The 22,167-nt window shown below is 40.7% G+C and overlaps 1 protein-coding gene and 1 long non-coding RNA gene across 8 annotated transcripts in view; one reads left to right on the top strand and one right to left on the bottom strand.

Annotated features, from left to right (window-relative positions):
- Positions 1 to 22,167, top strand: part of C2H10orf67 (chromosome 2 C10orf67 homolog) — a 118,738-nt gene that overhangs the window by 14,866 nt on the left and 81,705 nt on the right. For 6 of the 7 annotated variants that reach the window (XM_054020692.1, XM_054020689.1, XM_054020691.1 and 3 more), the window contains exons 5-7: positions 4,653 to 4,799; positions 19,034 to 19,181; positions 20,420 to 20,478. In XM_054020692.1, coding sequence (XP_053876667.1) covers positions 4,653 to 4,799; positions 19,034 to 19,181; positions 20,420 to 20,478 — 354 coding nt within the window. The remainder of the gene's footprint in view (positions 1 to 4,652; positions 4,800 to 19,033; positions 19,182 to 20,419; positions 20,479 to 22,167) is intronic. The other variant, XM_054020693.1, reaches the window with a different exon arrangement.
- Positions 4,707 to 22,167, bottom strand: part of LOC128832958 (uncharacterized) — a 107,996-nt gene continuing 90,535 nt past the window's right edge. The window contains exon 3 of the long non-coding RNA XR_008444089.1: positions 4,707 to 4,737. This is a non-coding gene — a long non-coding RNA (uncharacterized LOC128832958). The remainder of the gene's footprint in view (positions 4,738 to 22,167) is intronic.

Below are 22,167 nucleotides of genomic sequence, written 5' to 3'. Positions count from 1 at the left end.
ATCTGATTGCTGTATGGGGAGATGAATCCGTGCTATCCCAACTCTGTTCCAAAAGACAAAATGCCAAAATATTTGAAAAAATCTCCAAGGGTATGAAGGACCGAGGCTATAACAGGGACCTACAGCAGTGCCACGTGAAACTTAAGGAGCTGAGGCAAGCCTACCAAAGAGGCAAACGGCTGCTCCGGGTTAGACCTCCAGACATGCCGCTTCATTGATGAGCTGCATGCAATTCTAGGGGGTGCCCCCACCACTACCCCACCACTGTTCGTGGACTCCTGCAAGGGGGGAGTCTCATGCAACAGGGATGAGGATTTTGGGGATGAGGAGGATGATAGCCTACAGCAAGCAAGCGGAGAAACCGTTCTCCCCGACAGCCAGGAACTGTTTATCACCCTGGAGCCAATACCCTCCCAAGGCGGGCTCCCAGACCTTGAAGGCAGAGAAAGGACCTCTGGTGAGTGTACCTTTGTAAATATAATACATGGTTTAAAAGCAAGCGTGTTTAATGATTAATTTTCCCTGAAGACTTGGGATGCGTTCGCGGCCAGTACAGCTACTGGAAAAGAGATTTTTTTTGGGGGGGGGGAGGTTAGTTGGGTTTCTGCTGCACGTTAACCTGAAAACCGCAGCGCCTCCTTTTAAATGGCCAACCCAACACAGGTGCTTGGTATGGGAAATGAGGGTTTTCAAAGCTTCTCTGATGTGCAGCGTGCCCTGCTGTGCTCTTCTAACCGCCCTGGTGTCTGGCTGCATGTAATCAGCGGCCAGGCAATTTGCCTCAACCTCCCACCCTGCCATAAACGTCTCTTTCCCCCTTACTCTCACAGATATTGTGGAGCACACAGCAAGCAGTAATAACTATGGGAATATTGGTTTCGCTGAGTTCTAACCAAGTCAGTAAACTGCGCCAGCATGCTTTTAAATGTCCAAATGCACATTCTACCACCATTCTTCACTTGCTAAGCCTATAGTTGAACAGCTCCTGACTACTGTCCAGGGTGCCTGTGTATGGCTTCCTGTCTCGATTGATAGCCCATGACAGCCAACATGAAGAAATTAGCTATCAATCGAGACAGGAGTGCAGAATGGCAGCAGAAGCGGCGGATGATGACGGACATATAGAGGTGGATGCTACGAGAATAGATATTTATTCTGAATGATGAGAGGATCTGCAAGGTGGATTCATGGCACCAGGAGAGCAGAAAGCATGGCACCACCATGGCAGTGGAAGCGGTCATTTGATGATGATGGTTAGCAGACCTACTGCACTGTCTGCTGAAAGCAATATGGCGCCCGCACCGCAAAAAGGCGCAAAATGATTGTCTGCTGTTGCTTTCACGGAGGGAGGGGCGACTGCCGACATGTACCCAAAACCACTCACGACAATGTTTTTGCCCCATCAGGCATTGCGAGCTCAACCCAGAATTCCAATGGGCGGTGGAGACTGCGGGAACTGTGGGATAGCTACCCCAGTTCAACGCTTCGGAAGTCGACGCTAGCCACGGTACTGTGGACGCACTCCGCCGACTTAATGCGCTTAGTGGGGACACACACAATTGACTGTATAAAATCGCTTCCTAAAAAATGAACTTTTCTATAAATTCGACCTAATTTCATAGTGTAGACATACACTATGTCAGAGCAATAAGTTACATTTAACTACCACCTATTGGGTAATAATTAGAGCTGTCAAGCGACTAAAAAAATGAATCGCGATTAATTGCGTGATTAAAAAATGAATCTTGATTAATCGCACTCTTAATAATAGAATACAATTTATTAAATATTTTGGATATTTTATATATTTTCAAATATATTTATTTCAATTATTACACAGACTACAAAGTGTACTGTGCTCACTTTATATTTATTTTTGATCTAATTGCGCTGTAGAAAAACAAAAGAAATAGTATTTTTCAGTTTGTGCTACAGTACTTGTAATAGGTAATCTCTTTATCATGAAAGTTCAATTTACAAATGTAGAATTATGTACAAAAACCCCTGCATTTAAAAATAAAACAATGTAAAATTGTAGAGTCTGCAAGTCCACTCATTCCTACATCTTGTTCAGTCAGTCACTCAGACAGACAAGTTTGTTTACATTTGCAGGAGATAAGGCTGCCCGCTTCTTGTTTACAATGCCTGTTCTCACTTTCAGGTGACATTCTCATGACAGTTTTGTAGCTGGTGTCGCAAAATACAGAAGCTCCCTGACTTACGCAAGCGTTCCATTCCGGAACGCCTTGTGTAAGTCGATTTTTTGCGTAAGTCAGGAAATTGTTCTCCTTAATCTCTAAGGACAGGACAAGAAGCAATGGGCTTAAATTGCAGCGGAGGAAGATAGGTTGGACATTAGGAAAAACTTCCTAACTGTCAGGGTAGTTAAGCACTGGAATAAATTGCCTAGGGAGGCTGTGGAATCTCCATAATTGGAGATTTTTAAAAGTAGGTTAGCCAAACACCTGTCAGGGATGGCCTAGATCAGTGGTTTTCAAACTTTTTTTTTTCTGGCAACCCACTTGAAGAAAATTGTTGATGCCCATGACCCAACAGAGCTGGGTATGAGAGGTTTGGGGTGCAGGAGGGGCTCAGGGCTGGGGCAGAGGGTTGGGTTGAGGGCTGTGGGGTGGGGCTGGGAATGAGGGGTTCAGGGTGCGGGAGGGGGCTCTGGACTGGGGCAGGGATGGGAACGTGGGGTTGGGAGCCTTACCTCCAGTGGCTCTCGGTCAGCGGTGCAGCCGGGGTGCAGAGGCAGGCTTCCCACCTGTCCTGGCACCGTGGACTGCACTGCGCCCTGGAAGTGGCCAGCAGCAGGTCCGGCTCCTAGGCGGAGGCGCGCAAGTGACTCCATGCAGCTCTCGCCTGCAGGCACCACCCACCCCAGTGCAGAGCTGGTGCTCAGGGCAGGGGCAGCGGATAGAGCCCTGTGGCCCCCCTGCCTAGAAGCCGGACCCGCTGCTGGACGCTTCCAGGGCGCAGTGTGGTATCTGTACAGGTAGGCACTAGCCTGCCTTAGCCAGGCAGCACCACCACCGGGACTTTTAATGGCCTGGTCAGTGGTGCTGACCAGTGCCGCCGCGACCCAGTGCCTTACAGTCTGCGACCCAGTACTGGGTCACGACCTGCAGTTTGAAAACCACTGATCTAGATAATACTTAGTCCTGCCATGAGTGTAGGGGACTGGACTAGATCAGCTCTCAAGCTCCCTTCCAGTCCTATGATTCTATGATAACAGTGCAAAATTAAATTGAATGTCACATTAACTGTACATTTTTCATGTTAGAGATGTATTAAAATATATAGGATGTATTCATTGTGTCCGTTGTCAAGCTATCTGGAGTGGCTCATGAGCATGAGTGCCAGCCTCGGGGCAGGCTGTCAAGGAACAGGGCATAAACCCCAAACTGGCTGTATGGTCTATAATTAGATTTCACCAACCAATTAATAAGTGTGAACTCTTAAAGAACTATAAGAGTCTTAATATGGAATAACAGTCCCCTTGGGCACTCTGTTCTGTCTTGCCTCCCAGGCAAACCTGCCTTTGTGATATATGATCCCCTTTGCCAAAAATCACAATTCAGGTTATTCCCAGTCCCAAAGGACTAGTCACATACCCCAGGTCAACTGTACCTCAGATCACAAACCAAAGACAATGCTTGTAGCCAATTCTAAAATACTAATTCAAGATTTATTAACTAGGAAGAAGAAATGTTATTTACAAGGTTAAAGACATGATACTGTCTTATGTTCCAAAAGATGATGATAGCTGCTTTAATATGAAAGCTTTATATGTCCTTTAGGGCTAACCCGAGCTAAACCACTGGGGACCCTTTGCTTATGCTTAGAAATCATCGCTTCTCAGAGTTCAAGCAGCATAAGGATAATAATTTTTCCTTAACAGGGATTTTTATTACTTTCCCACCGCAAGGGCTTGTGCACGTACCCTCTTCAGAGAGGTGGGGAAAGCAATCAACAGAGTCTTTAATCTGCTGTTCCACAACACCTTGTCTGGTGTGTATAGACCTTTTGTTCGGGGAGGAGATAATATCTCTTTTGGTAAACTAGTATTTCGTGCTTAGTATTGCTTCTCCCTTTACTGTCAGGGCTTACAGTCTTAAACATTTTTATAGTTACAGAGCAGACACTTAAACACTACCTTATAACATGACATACAAATATTACAAGTATGATTAATACATGCAGCATCCTACAAGCATCCCATAAAGTCTAAACACATTCTTATAACTCTAATATCTTTTTTAACAATGCTAACACAAAGGCAAGCCAGACTGATTTCCAGTTATGCATTTGTCTGTGTCAAGTGAGGCCCAGTGGCCTTGGCATGAGCTTGCACCTGATCTGCCAGTGTCTCATCCATCTTTTTTGTTCTTTTTCTGTATGTTTTACTTTATATGCATTTTCTTGTATGATTATTCTGTAAATACCATTTTGTTTCTGTACTTGAAATGCGGTTAAATGTTGTTCTAATGAAAAGCTAATCACATTCAACAGGACTACAGAACTTAATGTTTAATAATAGTGTCATGAAGTTACAACAAAAGTATCCTGGAATTCTGTAACTTTAAGAAAAAGTGCCGTGTGATTTATATAACTAGCATATCTCACTAGAGGATCTTCTCTTGTAACAGAAAAATTATCGCATACAGGAAGATACAGATTCCTCATTAGCAGCGAGTTGGCAGGTTTTGATTAAGACGCTCCAGGAGAAAGAGTCTAAAATTCAAAAATTAGAAGCAGAATTACAAGAATATCAGGAAAATGAAGATACAAAAATGGTAGGTTTTTTGTTTAAAAAAAAAATCATGAATTTATTCTTTGAACATGTTTATTTACTGTAGTAGCATTTCCTAGTCTCATTATAAGGGTATAGGAAACTAGCTAGAAAACCTGTTCCAAGAATTTTCTTGCACTTAGGGGGCTACATTCTTAGCTGGTGTAAATTGATGTAACTCCGACTACATGGAAATTACAGCTGCTGAGGTTCTGGCCCAGTGCTAGCAAGGCCATAGTATTTTTTCCCCTTCAAATTCTTGTCTAAATAGTTGCTCTTATTATTACTTTTAGCTGTTTATTCTAAATATGAACTCCTCAGGTAAGGAAATTCCACCTATATTCTGTTAGTACCCACTCTTACATATAGACAATTTAAACTAAGTATCTGTCACCTGTTAAATAACCCCAACTCAGATAAATACTTGGCATGTCTCTCTTGGTTTTTTCTTCAAGATTATGGAGATCAGTAAAATCAACTCATCAGTACTTCAACTACTAAAATCACTTTAGACTCTTCCTTTTTAATTGTTTTTATTAATTCCTGCAGTAAAGTTTAAACAATGTAATCATTATTTGGGTATAACCATTAGTAGGCATTGGAGGCCTTTTTCAGGGGTAAGCCTTTTCAAACTAAAAATGCTTTGTGAAAACTAGTTATGGTTGCTAAAGAACAATCATAATATTCAAAAATTGGAAATACAGCATATGGCCATGTACGTACGTACGTATGTTATCTTCTCACACGTCAGCACCCAGAGGTACAACCTTGTCCATTTCCTTAGCAAATTAACCCTACTCAATCACAGCCTGATGAAAAGGGAGAATTCCACAACACCTTCTCAAAACTTCATATATGCTGTGGATTTAATCCACTTGTGAGGAAAGGTGACATTTTTGAAGAAAAGAAGTTAGGTCTTAGTGGTTAGGTGTAGTTCATTATTTTCTATCAAAGTTTTATTAATATAACCAACTGTGAACCTTCACCAGTGAGTGTATATATGAAATTTCATGTACTGAAATAAGTGCAAGTTATGCATTTTAGTGGGATGTCTGATCTTTTGTGCTCTTTCCTGGTTGCCACAGACAGATCTCAGTGCCTCAAAGTAATGAACTGAGTAAACAAGTCTAGTTGATGGATTCAGAAATGTTTCTGTGAGCTTCTCTATGCCCCAAAAAGGACTGGCCAAACATTTGGCATCAACTCAACATAACAAGGGAAGGGTTATGGGAGGTGCCAGAGTTCTGGCATCAATGTACAGCTTCCAGCTGGACTGGGGATGAGCAGCCAGCTGGGTGCTTCTGGGTTCTTAGTAGCGGGGAGAAATACTACTCTAAATAAAATCTGTCAGCTTGACCTTTTCCCCCTTGTTCCTACTCAGCTGCCCTCTCTTCCTACGATATTTCTTATCTCAATTTGGCTGAAAGGGGTCCCTCTGGGACCATCTTCCTCATTTTCCTACTGCCACTTGGGTGTCCTTGAGTGGTAACAGCTAATTTAGGCCCCCTCGTTTTGTATGTATAGTTAGGATTATGTTTTCTAATGTGCATTATTTTGTATTTATCAACATTGAATTTCATCTGCCATTTTGTTGCCCGGTCACCCAGTTTTGTGAGATCCTTTTGTAACTCTTTGCAGTCTGCTTTGGGTTTAACTATCTTGAGTAATTTTGTATCTTCTGCAAATTTAGCCATCTCACTCTTTACTGCTTTTTCCAGATCATTTATGAATATGTTGAACACTACTGTACCAGTACAGAGCCCTGGGGGACACCACTATTTACTTCTCTCCATTATGAAGACTGACCATTTATTTCTATCCTTCGTTTCATGTCTTTTCAGCAGTTACTGATCCATGAGAGGACCTTCCCTCTTATACCATGACAGCTTACTTTGCTTAAGAGCCTATGGTGAGGGACCTCTAAGGCTTTCTGAACGTCCAAGTACACAGTATCCACTGGATCACTCTTGTCCACATTTATTGACCTCCCCAAAGAATTCTGGAAATTAAATTGGGGCATGATTTCTCATTACAAAAGAAGTGTTAACTCTTCCCAACAAATCATGTTCATCTATGTGTCTGATAACTTTGTTCTTACCATAGTTTCAATTAGTCTGTTTGGTACTCTATTGACACCTCAATCTGGGACAGTTCCTCAGATTTGTCACCTAAATAGAATGTCTCAGGTAGGGTGACCAGACAACAAGTGTGAAAAATCAGGACAGGGGTGGAGGTAATAGCAGCCTATATAAGAAAAAGACCCCAAAATTGGGATTGTCTCTATGAAATCGGGACATCTGGTCACCCTAGTCTCAGGTGTGGGAACCTCCCTCCATTCTCTGCAGTGAAGACTGATGCAAAAAACTCATTTAGCTTCTAAGTAACCTTGTCTTCCTTGAGTGTTCCTTTAGTACCACGATCATCTAGTGCCCCCACTGATTGGTTTGCAGGCTTCCTGCTTCTGATGTACGTAAACATTTTTTGCTGTTAGTTTTTGAGTGTTCGGCTAATTTATCTTCAGATTCTTTTTTGGCCTGCCTGATTATACTTTTACACTTAACTTGCTAGTGTTTATGCTCCTTTTTATTTTCCTCAGTAGGATTTGACTTCCAATTTTTAAAGGATGCTCTTTTATCTCTAACCGCTTCTTTTACTTTGTTGTTTAGCCATAGTGGCACTTTAATAATCTTACTGTTTTTTTTTAATTTGAGCCTCTATTATGGTGTTTTTAAAAAGTTTTCATGTAGCTTGCAGGCATTTCACTTTTGTGATTGTACCTTTTAATTTCCATGTAAATAGCTTCTTCATTTTTGTGTAGTTCAACTTTCTGAAGTTAAATGCCACTGTGGTCGGCTTCTTTGGTGTCTCCTCCCTGAGTGGTGCAGCTATTTTACCTCTTGGACCTGCTCCTGTGCTCCACTTAAGATAAATAAAGAATTGTGTCTCCCCTTGTGGGGTCCAGAACTGGCTGCTCCAAGAACTAGTCATTTATGGTGTCTAGAAATTTCATCTCTGCATCCCTTCCAGAGGTGACATGTACCCAGGCAATATAGGGATGGTTGAAATCTCCCATTATTACTGAGTTTTCTATTTTTATAGGTTTTCTAATCTCCCTGAGCATTCCACAGTTACCATCACCATCCTGGTCAGGAGGTTGGTAGTATAGTCCTACTTCTATATTCTTATTATTCAAGGATGGCATTTCTATCCATAAAGATTCTGTGGTACAGTTTGATTAATTTAAGATTTTTACTGTATTTGACTCTATGCTTTTTCTCATATTTAGTGCCACTACCCCACCAACATGACCTTCTCTGTCATTCCTATATATTTTCTACCCTTGTTATTACCATGTCCTGTTGATTATCATCATTGCACCAAGTTTCTGTAATGCTTATCATATCAATATCCTCATTTAATAGTAGGCACTCAAGTTCACCCATCTTAGTATTTAGACTTCTAGCATTTGTATACAAGCACTTATCACTAGAGAGAGTAGAAGATGAAGAAGCAGATTGTCACAAATAGGGGAAAGAGAACCAGGAGGCATTCAACTTAGGTAGAAGTATTGAATTGTTTTGAGATACCCAGTGAGTCAGGGACCAAGGGACCTGTCTCTGGAGAAATGAAACAGAAAGCTGCAGGGGACATGCCTGGTGGGTGTCCTTGCAGTCTGAAGCAGGTTGCTACCAAGAGAGGTTTTTCAGTCATCATAGGAATGGGCGTCTCATGGGAGGGACACAAAGGGGGGCACCAGCTAAAGGGGGGGCATGTGACCTCCCCATGTGAGCCCCCATGTGATTCCTCCACACCCTGCCCCCAGCCCGGGGGCTCTGCGCTCTCCCCATTCCACGTTACCTAGAGGGGACTCTGTCCTCCTACTGTCCTGGGAACTGCAGCGGCGAAAGGAGCAGAATGTGGAGCCGCTGGGCAGCAGCTCTTCCGGTGCGGCTTTACTGCTCCCAGACCTTCCATGCAGTGGTGTCTCCTGTCTGGGATGGGGTCTCTACAGCCCCACTAGAGGACAGGGCTGGGGTCTAGGGGTGGTACCAGTACAGCCGTGCTAGGGGAGCTGTCAGTTCAGGCGCTGGCTCCTGGGAGCGGCGGCCTCACATTCTGCTCCTTTCGCTGCTGTGGTTCCCTGATGAATGCCCCCCAGACATCTGGGGAGGGATGTGTGACCCTTCTTGCCCCTCCCAAGCATTGCCTGACCTCCGTGACATTTTCTGCCCCAGGGCTGGAGCTGTCAGCTGGTAGGCCACACAGCTCTCAGCCGCTGCTGGTGGCAGGCTCCCAGCGCTTCTGAGCCCCTGGGCAGCAGGGGGACCCTGCAGCTCCCAGCCACTGAGGGCAGGGGGGGCACCCTATAGGTCTCAGCCACCAAGGGTGGCGGGGGATCCCCCACAGCTCCAGCTGCCACAGGCAGCGAAGGGATCCCGGAGCTCCCACTCCCTGTGGGCGGTGGGGGCCCCCGCAGCTGCGCAGCTGGTGGTGAGGGGATCCTCCCGAAGCAACCCAATGGTGGCATGCCCCCCCCACCACAGCTGTCTGGCAAGAGGCGGGGGGTCCCTCTGCAGCTGCTCAGCCCCAGCAGGTGGCAAGGGGACCTCGCCACTGCTCAGCCGCAGTGCGGAACCCTTCGCAGCTCCCAGCTACTGGGGGAGAGGACAAGGGGACCCCAAAGCTCCCAGCTGCTATGGGTGCTGGACCCTCCTGCCTCCCCATTTTATCAGGGATATTTTTAGTAAAAATCACAAACAGGTCATGGGCTTCCATTAATATTTGTTCACTGTCCATGATTTTTATTAAAAATATCCCTGATAAAATCTGACATTAGCAACTCCATATTAAGAAGAGTGGACAGATAATTCAGCAAAGGGCACAAGGATAATAGGACAGTGTGATGTCTCCCTGGAGCAAAAATATGAGATGCCAGTTTTCACTCGTGATGATACATGTTGGAACCAATGATACAGCATCACATGGTACTACACAGATTACAGAAGACTTCAGGAATCTTGGAAGAGAGCTGAAGAAGAGGAAAGGCCAAATGATCTTCTAAGAGCTCCTTCCAGTCACACAAGTGACAGAAGGCAAAAGCCAGAAAGTACTGGAAGTGAACAATGGGCTGCACAACTGGTGTGAAGCTGATGGTTTTCATTTTGTGGAACAGTGGGCTACATTCCAGTGGAAGAGGGAGCTATATGAACAGGATGACCTGGCTCTCACAGATAAGGGGTGTCACAGTGTGATTGGACCTTTAAGAGAAGTCAGGGCCCAGTCTGTCTGTGACTGCCTGTGAGTAATTGACTGCCCAACTGGCTGCTAAATGGTTAAGTAGTAAACAAGCACCAGGAACCTAATGCAAAGGTTATCCAAGACTAGTTAGAAAAGGCATTCCCAAAAAGACAGGAAGCTCCTTAGGAGAGGAGTTCTCGGGGGGAGGTCCCCAAAGCAAGGAGCCTAGAGGGAGCACTCTTGGAGACCGGGAACTCCCTTGTGGGACCACCAGAGCAGGGAGCCTAGGAGGTGCTTGGAGGCATAAGAGGTTCCTAAAGGGAGATCTGCACAAAGCAGGCATTCAGGAAAGCGTGGGGAAAAGGATTCTCCAAACAGTGGTCAGAAGCCCAGCCTGCCAGCAACTGTGTGCTGCCCTGGGGAAGAGCTGTAGCTGACAGTTCTATGTTGACCCCAACTCTGGAGAAGGACTCTACCCAGGTAGAGGCAAGAGACTTGACTCCAGGGGGCAAACACCTGAGTGAAGAGAACCCTGCAGATAAAGGGCCTGGACAGAGGTCAGCAGTGGACTGAGGTGGGAACAGATAGCTGGGAGACTGGGTCTTTCTGAGGCTAAGATGCTGGGGTGGAGGTTTGCTTATGTTTAGTGTTGTACCTTTTTTTAAAATAAATGAGACCCTCTGAAGAGGGTGCTCTTCAGCATCTGAATGCCTGCTTGGACATGTTGATATGCTGGATGAGGGGAAATCAAGGCAGGGCTCACCTGCGGTGCTGTGCCTGATAGCCAGGGGGCGAGCCAGGATGGCCTGCACTGTAATGTGGGGGCTAATAATCTCATCTGGAGACTAGCTGGAGTATCCAGGATGACATTAACTAGCAATGCAAGGGAAGAATGCTAAGAAGGCCAGTGTGGGACAAACTCAAATAAATTGTGTCACAAACTAATTGAACTGAAGTGGCAAAGGATTTTAAGTTAAGAAATTTTTCAACTGTTTATGTATCAATGGAATCTGAGTATCAAGCAAAAGGTGTTGGAAAATTCTCACTGATGCAAAGAAATTTGATATAATTGGCATTACTGAAATCTGGTGGGATGAGTTGCATGACTGGAATGTTAAAATCACTGGTTTATAACCTATTTAGGAAGGATAGAGTGGGTAAAAATGGTGGTGGGGGAGAACACTCCATTAAAGACACCCTTGTTTGTTTTAGAATTATTGATAACTCAGAACCACAGAATCTTGAATGCATATGGATCAATGTGCTGACAAAACCCAGGAAGAGGTACTGGTGGAGGTCTGTTACAGACCACTGAATCAAACTGGAGAACAGGATAAGCTACACGATGAGACCAGTAATCATGACCTGATTGCATTCAATATGGGCAAACAAAGGACCGTCCCAACCGGTTTTATATATATTTAATGCATCAAAAGGGCTAATTTCCCAAAGCTGAGGAAACATGAGTGAAATTGACTGGGAGGAAAAATTTAGACAGAAAAGGATAAATGAAAATTAGAGTTCGTTAAGAGGAATTTATTAGATGGCCAAAAAGCCACAGTTCATCAACCAAGAAAGAGGACAACTATAGCTAAAAGCTGATCCTGGTTCAGTGATGAGGTGAAGGCAGCAATTAGAAATAAAAAAATGGAAAAAGAATAAATAGATATCAATTAATGTACATTACAGGTTTTGAAGTCTAGAAAATTAAAAAGGGAAACTAAAGATACTACAGAAAATCCAGGGCTACCTGGGCTAAGGACAATAGGGAGGGTTTTTTTAAGTATATTTCCAACAAAAGAAATACTAGCAGTGGTACAGGCCTGGTACTAGATGGAGATGATAAAACTACTAATAATGATGCAGAACAGGCAAAAGTAATCAATCAATATTTCTGTTCTGCAGGATGATGTGCTTGTATCAAAAGAGGGTGATGAAGTACTTTCCAGTCCAATATTAACCAAGTTAGATCTTAAACAACATCTGCTAGGGTTAGATACTTTTAAATCAGTAGGCCCAAGTAACTGGTACCAGAAGTCCCAAAAGAGCTGGCTGAGGAGGTCTGTAGCCCATTGATGTTAATTTCTAATAAATTTTGGAGTACTGGGGAAATTCTAGAAGACTGGAAAAGTGCTACTGTTGTGCCAGTATTCAAAAGAGGCAAGTGAGATGACCCAGTCACCCAGCTAACTACAGGCAGGTTACCATGACATCAGCCCTGGGCAAAATAATGGAAAAGTAGATATGGGATTCAATTAATAAATAATAAAAGGATAGGAATATGATGAGTGCCTGTCAACATGGTTTTATGGAAAATAGGTCTTGTCAAGCAAACCTGATTTTATTCTTTGAGGAGATTACAAGTTTGGTTGTTAAAAGTAACTGAGTAGATAGATGTAATAGACATTTGTTTGACCATGTACAGCATGACATTCTGATTATAAAATGGGCAATACACAATATAAAAAAATCACCCGTTAAATGGATTAAAAACTGATTAACAGACAAGTCTCAAAAATTAGTCATCAATGGGAAATCAACATTAAATCAGGGTGTTTCTACTGGGGTTTGGTACTAAGCCTGACATTATTCAACATTTTCATCATGGTCTGGAAGTACATCTAAAATTACTGCTGATAAAATGTATAGATGGCACAAAGATTGGCAGAGTGATAAATAATGAGGACAGATCGGTCATACATAGTGATCTGGATCACTTGGTAAACTGGGCACATTTAAACAAAAGTGTTTTAATACAGACTAATACAGTATGAAGTTATACATCTAGGAATAAGGAATGCCATACCTATAGAATGGAGGTCCGTATCCTGGAAAGCAGTGACTCTGAAGAGGATTAAGGGGCCATACTGGAGAAACAACTCAATGTGAGCTCCCAGTGCAAAGCTGTGGCAAAATGAGCTAATGTGATCCTTGAATGTAAACAGGTGAGTAGGAGTAGGGAGGTGATTTTGCCTCTGGGTAAGGTACTGGTGAGACAGATACTAGTATACTGCATTCCAGTGTCCACTTTTGAAAAGCGATATTGGAAAAATTGGAGAGGTGTAGAAAAGAGCCACAAAAATTATCTGAGGGCTGAAGTAAATGCCTTACAGTGATAATCTTAGGGTATGTCTACACTGCAATTAGATACCCGCGGCTGGCCCGTGCCATGTGGCTTTGGCTAAGGGGCTGTTTAATTGCAGTGTAGATGAGCTCTGGGACCCTTCCACCTCGCAGTGTCCTAGAATTCAGGCTGCAGCCTGAGCCTGAATGTGTACACCGCAATTAAACGGCCCCTTATCCTAAGCCCTGCGAGCCTGGGTCAGTTGGCACTGGCCAGCTATGAGTTTTTAGCTGTAGTGCCGACATGTCTCTAAAGAGCTCACTCTGTTTAGTTTATCAAAGAGCCGGGTAGTAAAGGGCTCTTTAATCTATCAGAGAGAGGCATAACAAGAATCATGGCTGGAAACTGAAATTCCAGTTGGAAACGAGGCACATATTTTTAACAGTAAAAGTAACCATCAAGAAAGTGATGCATTCTTCCAGCCTGATGTCTTCAAATCAAGATTGTATTCCTTTCTGGAAGATATGCTTTAGTCAAACACAAGTTTTTGGGTTCAATAAAAGGAGTAACTGTGCAATTTAATGGCCTGCAATATACAGGAGGTTAAACTAGATGATCTGATGATCCTTTCTGGTTTTAAACTTTGTGACTCTATGAAATATGTAAATGTATTCACTGTAAAAAAGCTAAAATGGTAAATAAACCACTGGAACATCCTAAGGTTGAATAAATATTTTACAAATAAATGGAAAAGTGTATCTTTCTCTTGTAATAGCTACTAACTAAAGTATAGTAAATGAAAGTGTGCTTTTCATAGAAATGTAGGACTGGAAGGGACCTCGATCTGTCATCTAGTGCGGTCCCTACACAGAGGCTGGCCAGTACATCAGATACTTCTTGCACAATTGCCCCCTCTTGTGGTATACATAATGCAGACACAGATACTTAAAATATATCTTAAAAAGAAAAAGGTGCATAATCAGGGCCGGCTCTGGCTTTTTTGCCACCCCAGGCAAAAAAGGCTCCCGCTGCCCCCCCCTTTACCCCCCCCCCCAGCGTGGCAGGGGAGGTTGCCGAGCCGGGCCGCAGGCCGATCTCCCCGACCGGCCAGAGCGCCGGGGGGAGGGCGGCGAGCCAACTGCGGATCCACTCTTCCCGGCAGCCGGAGCGACGCACCGCGCCGCCCCCCTCCAGGTGCCGCCCCAAGCACAAGCTTGGTGGGCTGGTGCCTGGAGCCGGCCCTGTGCATAATAATATGGGTGACAGCTTTCTAAGAATGATTTTTTTTCAGGACAAACACACAATAGCAACAAAAGAATTGAGAAATCTTCTGTTTAACTTTTTTAACCAAATTATGTACAAATACTTTAGTATTTTGTACTATAATTGGTTTACTGATATTATACATAACTTTTACTGTGATATGTTTACAAAAATAATTATAACTAATCCTAAAAGTGCTGTTTGCTTATTTTTCAAGTGTATATTAGAATACACCCTCAAAAATAAGCATGAGAAATACAAATTCCTGCAGCTGAATATATAAGACTATATTCTTCCACACTTACAATTGCTGAAATCAGTGGGACTTCTCATATTAGAGGTTTTGAAACAAATTGATAAATTAAACAATAATAAGTCACGAGAACCAGATGGTATTCATCCAAGTGTTCTGGAGGAACTCAAATACGAAACTGCAGAACTACTAACTGTGGTATGTAACCTATCACTTAAATCGGCTTCTGTACAGGATGACTGGAGGATAGCTAATGTGACACCGATTTATTTTTTTTTTAAATAGGCTCCACAGGTGATCTTGGAAATTAGAGGCCAGTAAGCCTAACTTCAGTACCAGGCAAATTGGTTGAAACTATAGTAAAAAACAGAATGATCAGACGCATAGATGAACATGATTTTTTGGGGGAGAGTCAACATGGCTTTTGTAAAGGGAAATCATGTCTCACCAATCGACTAAAGTTCTTTGAGGAGGTAAATGTGGACAAGGGTGATCCAGTGGATATAGTATAATTGGACTTTCAGAAAGCCTTTGACAAGGTCCCTCATCAAAGGCTCTTAAGCAAAGTAAGCAGTCCTGGGATAAGAGGGAAGGTCCTCTCATGGATCAATAACTGCTGAAAAGACAGGAAACAATGGGTAACAATAAATGGTCCATTTTCAGAATGGAGAAAGGTAAATAGTGGTGTACCTCAGGGATCTGTACTGTGACCAGTGCTGTTCAACATATTCATAAATGATCTGGAAAAAGGGGTAAACAGTGAGGTGTCAATTTTCAGATGACACAAAATTACCTGAGATAGTTAACTCCAAAACAGACTGTAAAGAGTTACAAGGGGATCTCACAAAACTGGGTGACTGGGCAACAAAATGGCAGATGAAATTCATTGTTGATAAATGCAAAGTAATGCACATTGGAAAACATAATTCCAACTATACATACAAAATGAGGGGGTATAAATGGCTGTTACCACTGAAGAAAGACATATTGGAATCATTGCAGCTAGTTCTCTGAAAACATATGCTCAATGTGCAGCAGCAGTCAGAAAAGCTAACAGAATGTTAGTAATCATTAGGAAAGGAATAGATAATAAGACAGTAAATATCATAATGCCTCTATATAAATTCATTGTATATCCATGCCTTGAATGCAGTGTGTAGTTCTTGTCACCCCATTTAAAATAAAATATATTAGAAATGAAAAAAAGTACAGAGAAGGGCAACAACAATGATTAAGGGTATGGAACAGCATCTGTATGAGGGGAGATTAAAAAGACTGGGACCTTTCCGCTTGGAAAAGAGATGACTAAGCGGAGATATGATAGAGGTCTATAAAATCATGCATGATGTAGAGAAAGTGAATAAGGAAGTTACCCATCATGTAACACAAGAACCGGGTGTCACCCAATCAAATTATTAGGCAGCAGGTTTAAACGAAACAAAAGGAAGCACTACTTCACACAATGCACAGTCAACCTGTGGACCTCATTGCCAGGGCATGTTGTGAAGTCCAAAAGTGTAACTGGGTTCAAAAAATAATTAGATAAGTTCAAGGATGCTATGTCCATCAATGGCTATTAGCCAAGATGGTCAGGGATGCAACCCCATTCTCTCAGTGTCCTAAGTCTCTATTTGTCAGAAGGTGGGAGTAGATGATGGGATGGATCACTAATAAGTTGCCCTGTTCTGTTCATATCCTCTGATGCATCTGGCGTGGCCATTGTCGGAAAATGGGATACTGGGTTAGATGGACCATTGGTCTGACCTAGTATGGCCATTCTTATGGTCTTATGTCTAAGATACTATTCAGCATGAAGTAAGGATGGTAGAATCTGGCTCTAAATTTGTCATATTTCAAAATAATGTCTTCATATTTACCTAGTGTTCTATTGGAAATTTACTAAAAGTTCATACCTTTAGCAACTATGTATTTTTGCATTAATTAAAACTAAATAAAAACAATTTTGATATTTAAAAATTAGTATTGGGTAAATTGTAGATTGAAAGTAACAAATCAGCAGTTTTATATATAAAAGTGAGAGAGTTTAAAACCTTATGATTGCCAACCACTTTCTAGCCCTTTTTTGCTTACATGATTGAGTTTAAAGTCCCTTTGGTTTAAGCAAGCCAAAACTACTGCTGTGGGCAGATGGTAGAGAGAACACTACCACAAAACCTGCCACTCAAAGTGTAACAGATGACTGTAGCTACAGAAAACTGTCCCTTTGTTCATTTTGCTAATGAGTGTCCTCATTGCAGCATGAGACTGAATAGTTAATTATTTGCAGTTCTTGTTTATAACAGATGGTGGAGCTAGAGCTAAAGGTTAGCCATGCAAAGCACAAACCATAAATTGATCTGTGAGTAAAATAAGCCTACTATGTTTTTCTGAATTGTTGCATTAAAACAGTAAGAGATAAAAAGACTACATTTCGATTTTAAAACATCATTTAAAAATTTTACACTTTGATTCACATAGCAAAGTCAAACATTTCTAGTTTCATTTATGATGATGGTGATCCTCATGCTATCAGCTGTTGATGCTCAAATTCTGCCTGGGCAAAGGAACTCATGCCTAAGCCTATTACGTTCTGAAACAGTTATTTAAAAGGTCTTTTGAAATTGTAAGTTTGTTCTGTAATGGTTTAGAGTTGAACAATGTTAGAGGAGAATGATAAATAATCACTCAAATATTTTATTGGCTGTTTTCTTAACAATTCCTCTGCAGCTTGTTAGAAACTTCCTATAGGATTTCCAAGGTTCTGGAAAGAGTTCTTGTAAAAATTAATCCTAGTCTAGTAACTAACTAATAAGAATAACTAAAACGTTGTTTTGTTAGTTTGAAAATCTGTATTACTAACTTAAGATAATTTCATTAACTAATAGTTGACCTTTCTAGAAATTGCTACTTCTTAGTTAGCAAAAAAAAGGGGAGCTACAAACTAATTTTAAGGTTGAATTTTTAAAACACTTTGGAATTTTATCCACCTGATTCCCAGTAAAATCATTGAGAGTCCTGTGGCCATAACTCTATGTAACACTTTGATAGTTTATTCCTAAAAGTTTAAGTGAGCACAAGGGACTGAGAGGTGGTTTTGTTTTGTTTTGTTTTTTGAGAAAAACATTTGAAATAGTTGTGCAGGAGAGAATGTTTGCCATAAATATATTTTGGTTTTGAGTTCAGGTTTACATGTTTTCTTAAAAACTCAGAATTTTACTTCCAAAGTTCTAGGTACCAGATTCTTACTTTTTATCAGTAGGTAACCTAGAAAAGGAGGCCCTACTTTCACATGCTTATTTTTGCCATGTGAAACAAATATCTTAAATTTTCTTTAGTAAACAAAGTAATTAATAACCTGTTCTTTGTTTTTAATATTTTAAGGATTTCAGAATTCAGTTCGATAGGCTGGTATTACTCTAAAGTTTTGTTCCATCTTCCGAAAGCTTTTCTGTAATTTTAAAAGAAATATGTGGCAGTAAAATCTGGACAGCCATAAGACAATATATTCAAATGTTTTCAATAGCTTTGAAACAGACAAGAAAAAAAGAGTAGCTGTCCCAATAAGCTTCAGTTGCATAAGAAGTCTTTTCCATAATGGATGTGGCAAGATTTAAACAAAGGACACACATAATAAAAATGTAAATGAGTTTGCTTTACTAAAACTATAACTTTAAAGTCTTTTGTTGTATGTTATCCTGGAACCTTCTTACTAGGTAATCACTGTTTGCATAGAGATTTAAACCATAGTCTTCAATAGCATTAAACCCCTGCACGGTCTATGTGTGACAGGCATGCAAAGCCATGTTAATGTTCAGAATATGAATTGCCTCTGGGTGGCTCCGACACCAAGTAGAAAACCAACTGTGTTGGTATCAGAAGGCCTGATGGACTCCATGCGGCTCCCAGCCTGAAAACTTCACCACTTTGACATGTGATGTGCTCCTCATGACACTGGCAGCACTGTCACTGAGAAATGGCACAAAGGCAACAAGCCCCCCTCCTTAGCCATGCACTTTGCAACCCCCTGGTGTTGCCTGTCCACAATCTCTCCTGCCTGCCTAGTTACGGACGGCACTTCATAAACACAGAGGGAAGTGTGGGTGGATAGGCCCCAGCTGCCTTCCTGGACACAGCCTCCATAATAAATTGACCTGAATGATGAGGGCACACAAACAGTATGATATGCATTATTCCTGTCAATAAAATGTCCCCATGTGTTATGGCTTTGTATATAATGTACTGCAGTCTTTCTTCCAGCAAGATCCTATTTAGTCTCTTGACTTTTTTGTATTCATATTATAACTGTGTAATAGAATTCAGAAAATTATATGATAGCTGTGTTGTATAATTATTATATTTGTGCAGCATATTTAAATCCTTGATTCTTTACTTAGAAATACAAGGGTTTTCAATCTTTCAGGTTATTTTTGACAACGATGATGACAATGAAAAAAATATGCTCGAAAAAGAAAATGAGGATTTCAGAGAAGAGGTTTCTAGACTACTTGATAGGATTTCACATCTTGAAGAGTCTCTGAAACGCAGTGAAAAAGAAAATAATAAATTAGGTAAAATTTTCATGTGATGTTAGGTCAAGATGACATTTAAATATAGTATGAATTAAATATTAAAATCAAAATGCAAATCTAGTATGGTCCAAAAATGTGGTAAATTATTCTTGGACTTTCTATCAGCTTGTTTTGTACTTTTTAATTATTCTAAACTTTTTTGAATATTTATATTTACTTTTTTACTTATGATAAAAGAATATTTGTTTATATGGAAGTTGAGACTTCTTATGTTGGTTAACAGTGTTGCTGGAGTTCATAAAATATAACATTGTTATTTTGTAGTCTGCAAAATTACTAAAATCTGAGAAAAGTGTTATGTAAATATTTATATTTGTAAATGATTAAATATATTGTTAGTTTTAATTTAGTTGCCTTAAGATGAGGAGATAAAATGGACACTATATATAGAATAGGTTTCTGTGCTTGTACCTATGTATTAACATACCCTTTCTGGGAAAAAAATATGAATTATATGTTTGTGTAGAAGTCTACAAGAATCAATCTCTTTTTCAAGTTATCAACACTGTTTTCAGTACAGTTACTTTACAACATTTTTTAAAAGGAATTCATTTTGTCTTATTCTGAAATTGAGAGAGTGTGTGTGTGTATATATATATATAAACAAACATACACACCAGTCAGGTTATAAGAACAATTAATAAGTTCAGTCTTTACTTTCAAGTTACCACTAGTATATTGTCAGTGTTAGAAAGCTCTTATGGACAGCTAGAAATCTATGGCATTAGAACAGAATTTGTGTGGAAAATCTGGCTTCTGACTTTTGTACATCCAAATAGATTAGATATAGTAGTACCTTTATAGTAGAAAGATGAATTTGACATAAACAGTATTCTTTATTGCTGTTTATCATCTGATTTAATGGCGCTTCTCATCTTTTCATAGTTTTGTTTGAGCAATAAAGAACCACCTGCTAAAGCACTTTGTATTGGCTGTGACTAACAGCAAGGATGTCCAGAACTAGTATTAATGAAAAGCTGTGGGCACTCAGCCACACTTGGCTCTTGAACTTACTTCTTAATCTCTATCTGACCAGCCGGCTGAACAGCAGGAAGAAGGCTATGAATGTCAAGGGCAGTTGTGAAGGTCAGAGTTCTGCTAGGACTTTCATCCACTGTGCATTCCACTAGGCTTAGACTGACCTGAAGCATACAATATAAATACATTGATGTAGGCTTGTAATTTCATGCTCTACCTTTCTCCCTATTTGTTTTCAGATAAGGAGGTTCGAGGTATGCAATTAAAAATGGAAAAAGATGAGAAAACTGTTCAAAAGGTACTGTACTGTTTTGACAGTGATGGATGTCTCTCTAAGCAGAAAAGCAGCAGGCTTGGGTTATTCACAAAGTCTATTCCAAATAATATGAGAAAGCTGAAAAATAGTCAATATCATTTCAATTGTTTCAGATTTTGTTTTATGTTTGTGTATCGCAATGATGAGTAAAAATGAGCTGGTATTCCTGCCTATGCAGAAGTTGGTGGTTCAGATTGTCTTCCTCATGTCATGTCAGCATTTTAACACTATTAAATTAGACACTTTCTCACTTCTGAACCTCAGCAAACTGTATTGGAGTTGGGTGGAGTACTTTCATTAAAAAGAAGGGCACAAGTATATTTTTAGAGGAAGAGTAACAAGGATCAAATATGGAAGTATCTGTAATTTTGGGCAAGAAATGTCTTATTCTCGATAACCTGTGGTTTGCTGTGTATTTTCTGTATTTCTGGGTAATGTTATTAATTTGTCTTCAATATTATTTATGTGCTATCAGTACAAAGTGGTAGTTGAACAAGACATAGTAAATACAAATTAATGCTTCTTGGTATAGGGAAGTTCTAAAAAACAAAAACACCTCATTGAGAAATGGGGGACATAGAGATCTATTTAGATAACATTCCTAGATATCATGCCAAATGGTTTTCTTCTCTACACTGCATTATTCCCTTTCTAAAAATGAAAGAGAAATCAAAGAACTTTTTCCCATTGTAGAAAGTGGACTCTTTCCATGAAACATTTTTCAATGTGATCTATATCCCTTTTTGAAGAACTTCAGTTTAGCAAGGTCTTACCCTTTTCATTAAGGTATTTTCATCTTTGTGGTGAAATCTCTGGGAAGTAATGACCCTTTATATGATAAAAATCTTCATATTAAGTTGTTTTCACTGTCCAGTGAGAGGAAGAATTCTGTTTTGTTGAGGCACAGGAATGAAAGTCAGGAGATCTGGGGTTCTATTCCCACCTCTTCCTTAGACTTCCCTTGCAAAGATGTCACTTCTCACACCTCGCATTCCCCTCTGTTAAATGGGGATAATACCAACCTACCTCAGAGGGGTGTTGGAAGGCTACATTTGTTAATGTTTTTAAACTTTTGAGGTCCTATAGATGAACCCTAAAATTAGAAATGGAAGCTAAAGATGTATCCTAAGATTAGATATGGAAAACTCCTATTGGTCCATCCAGTACATCTATCTGCCAAAGGAGGATTGTTCCCTACAGTACATTTTCTAGTGTATTATTTATATTGTGGAACTGCCCAAAGGCCCCAACAAGATTGGGGTCCCATTGTGTTAGGTTCTATACAAATTATATATAGATGAAACAATCCTTGCCCCCAAAAGTTTACAGCCTACAGTTTGTCTAGTTTAGTTTGCAAAGTCCTAATCCATGGGATTGCTGACGCTTCTTTGGAGACTGTTCCACAGCCTAATGCATCTCACTGCTGGGAAGTTTTTCCACTGGGTACTGCACTGAAAAAAATTTTTGGCTTGATATCTAGAATTTTTGCATTAGATAACTTTAAACTTGGGTTAATTTTTAAAATTTATACATGCGTGGACTTAGTCCTCAATGACAATAGGTTTCTGACATGCTCCCCATTAAAAAGCCTAAGTAAACAGGTTATATATACTGAAGATGACTTCAAGAGTCAAAGAAAAAAGAATATCTTTTCCCTCCCCAGAAAGCCAT

This window comes from Malaclemys terrapin, chromosome 2 (assembly GCF_027887155.1).
Source record: "Malaclemys terrapin pileata isolate rMalTer1 chromosome 2, rMalTer1.hap1, whole genome shotgun sequence".
NCBI classification, from domain to species: Eukaryota; Metazoa; Chordata; order Testudines; family Emydidae; genus Malaclemys; species Malaclemys terrapin.
Note: the sequence above shows the minus strand (reverse complement) of the source record. Positions and strands in the feature narration are given on the sequence as shown.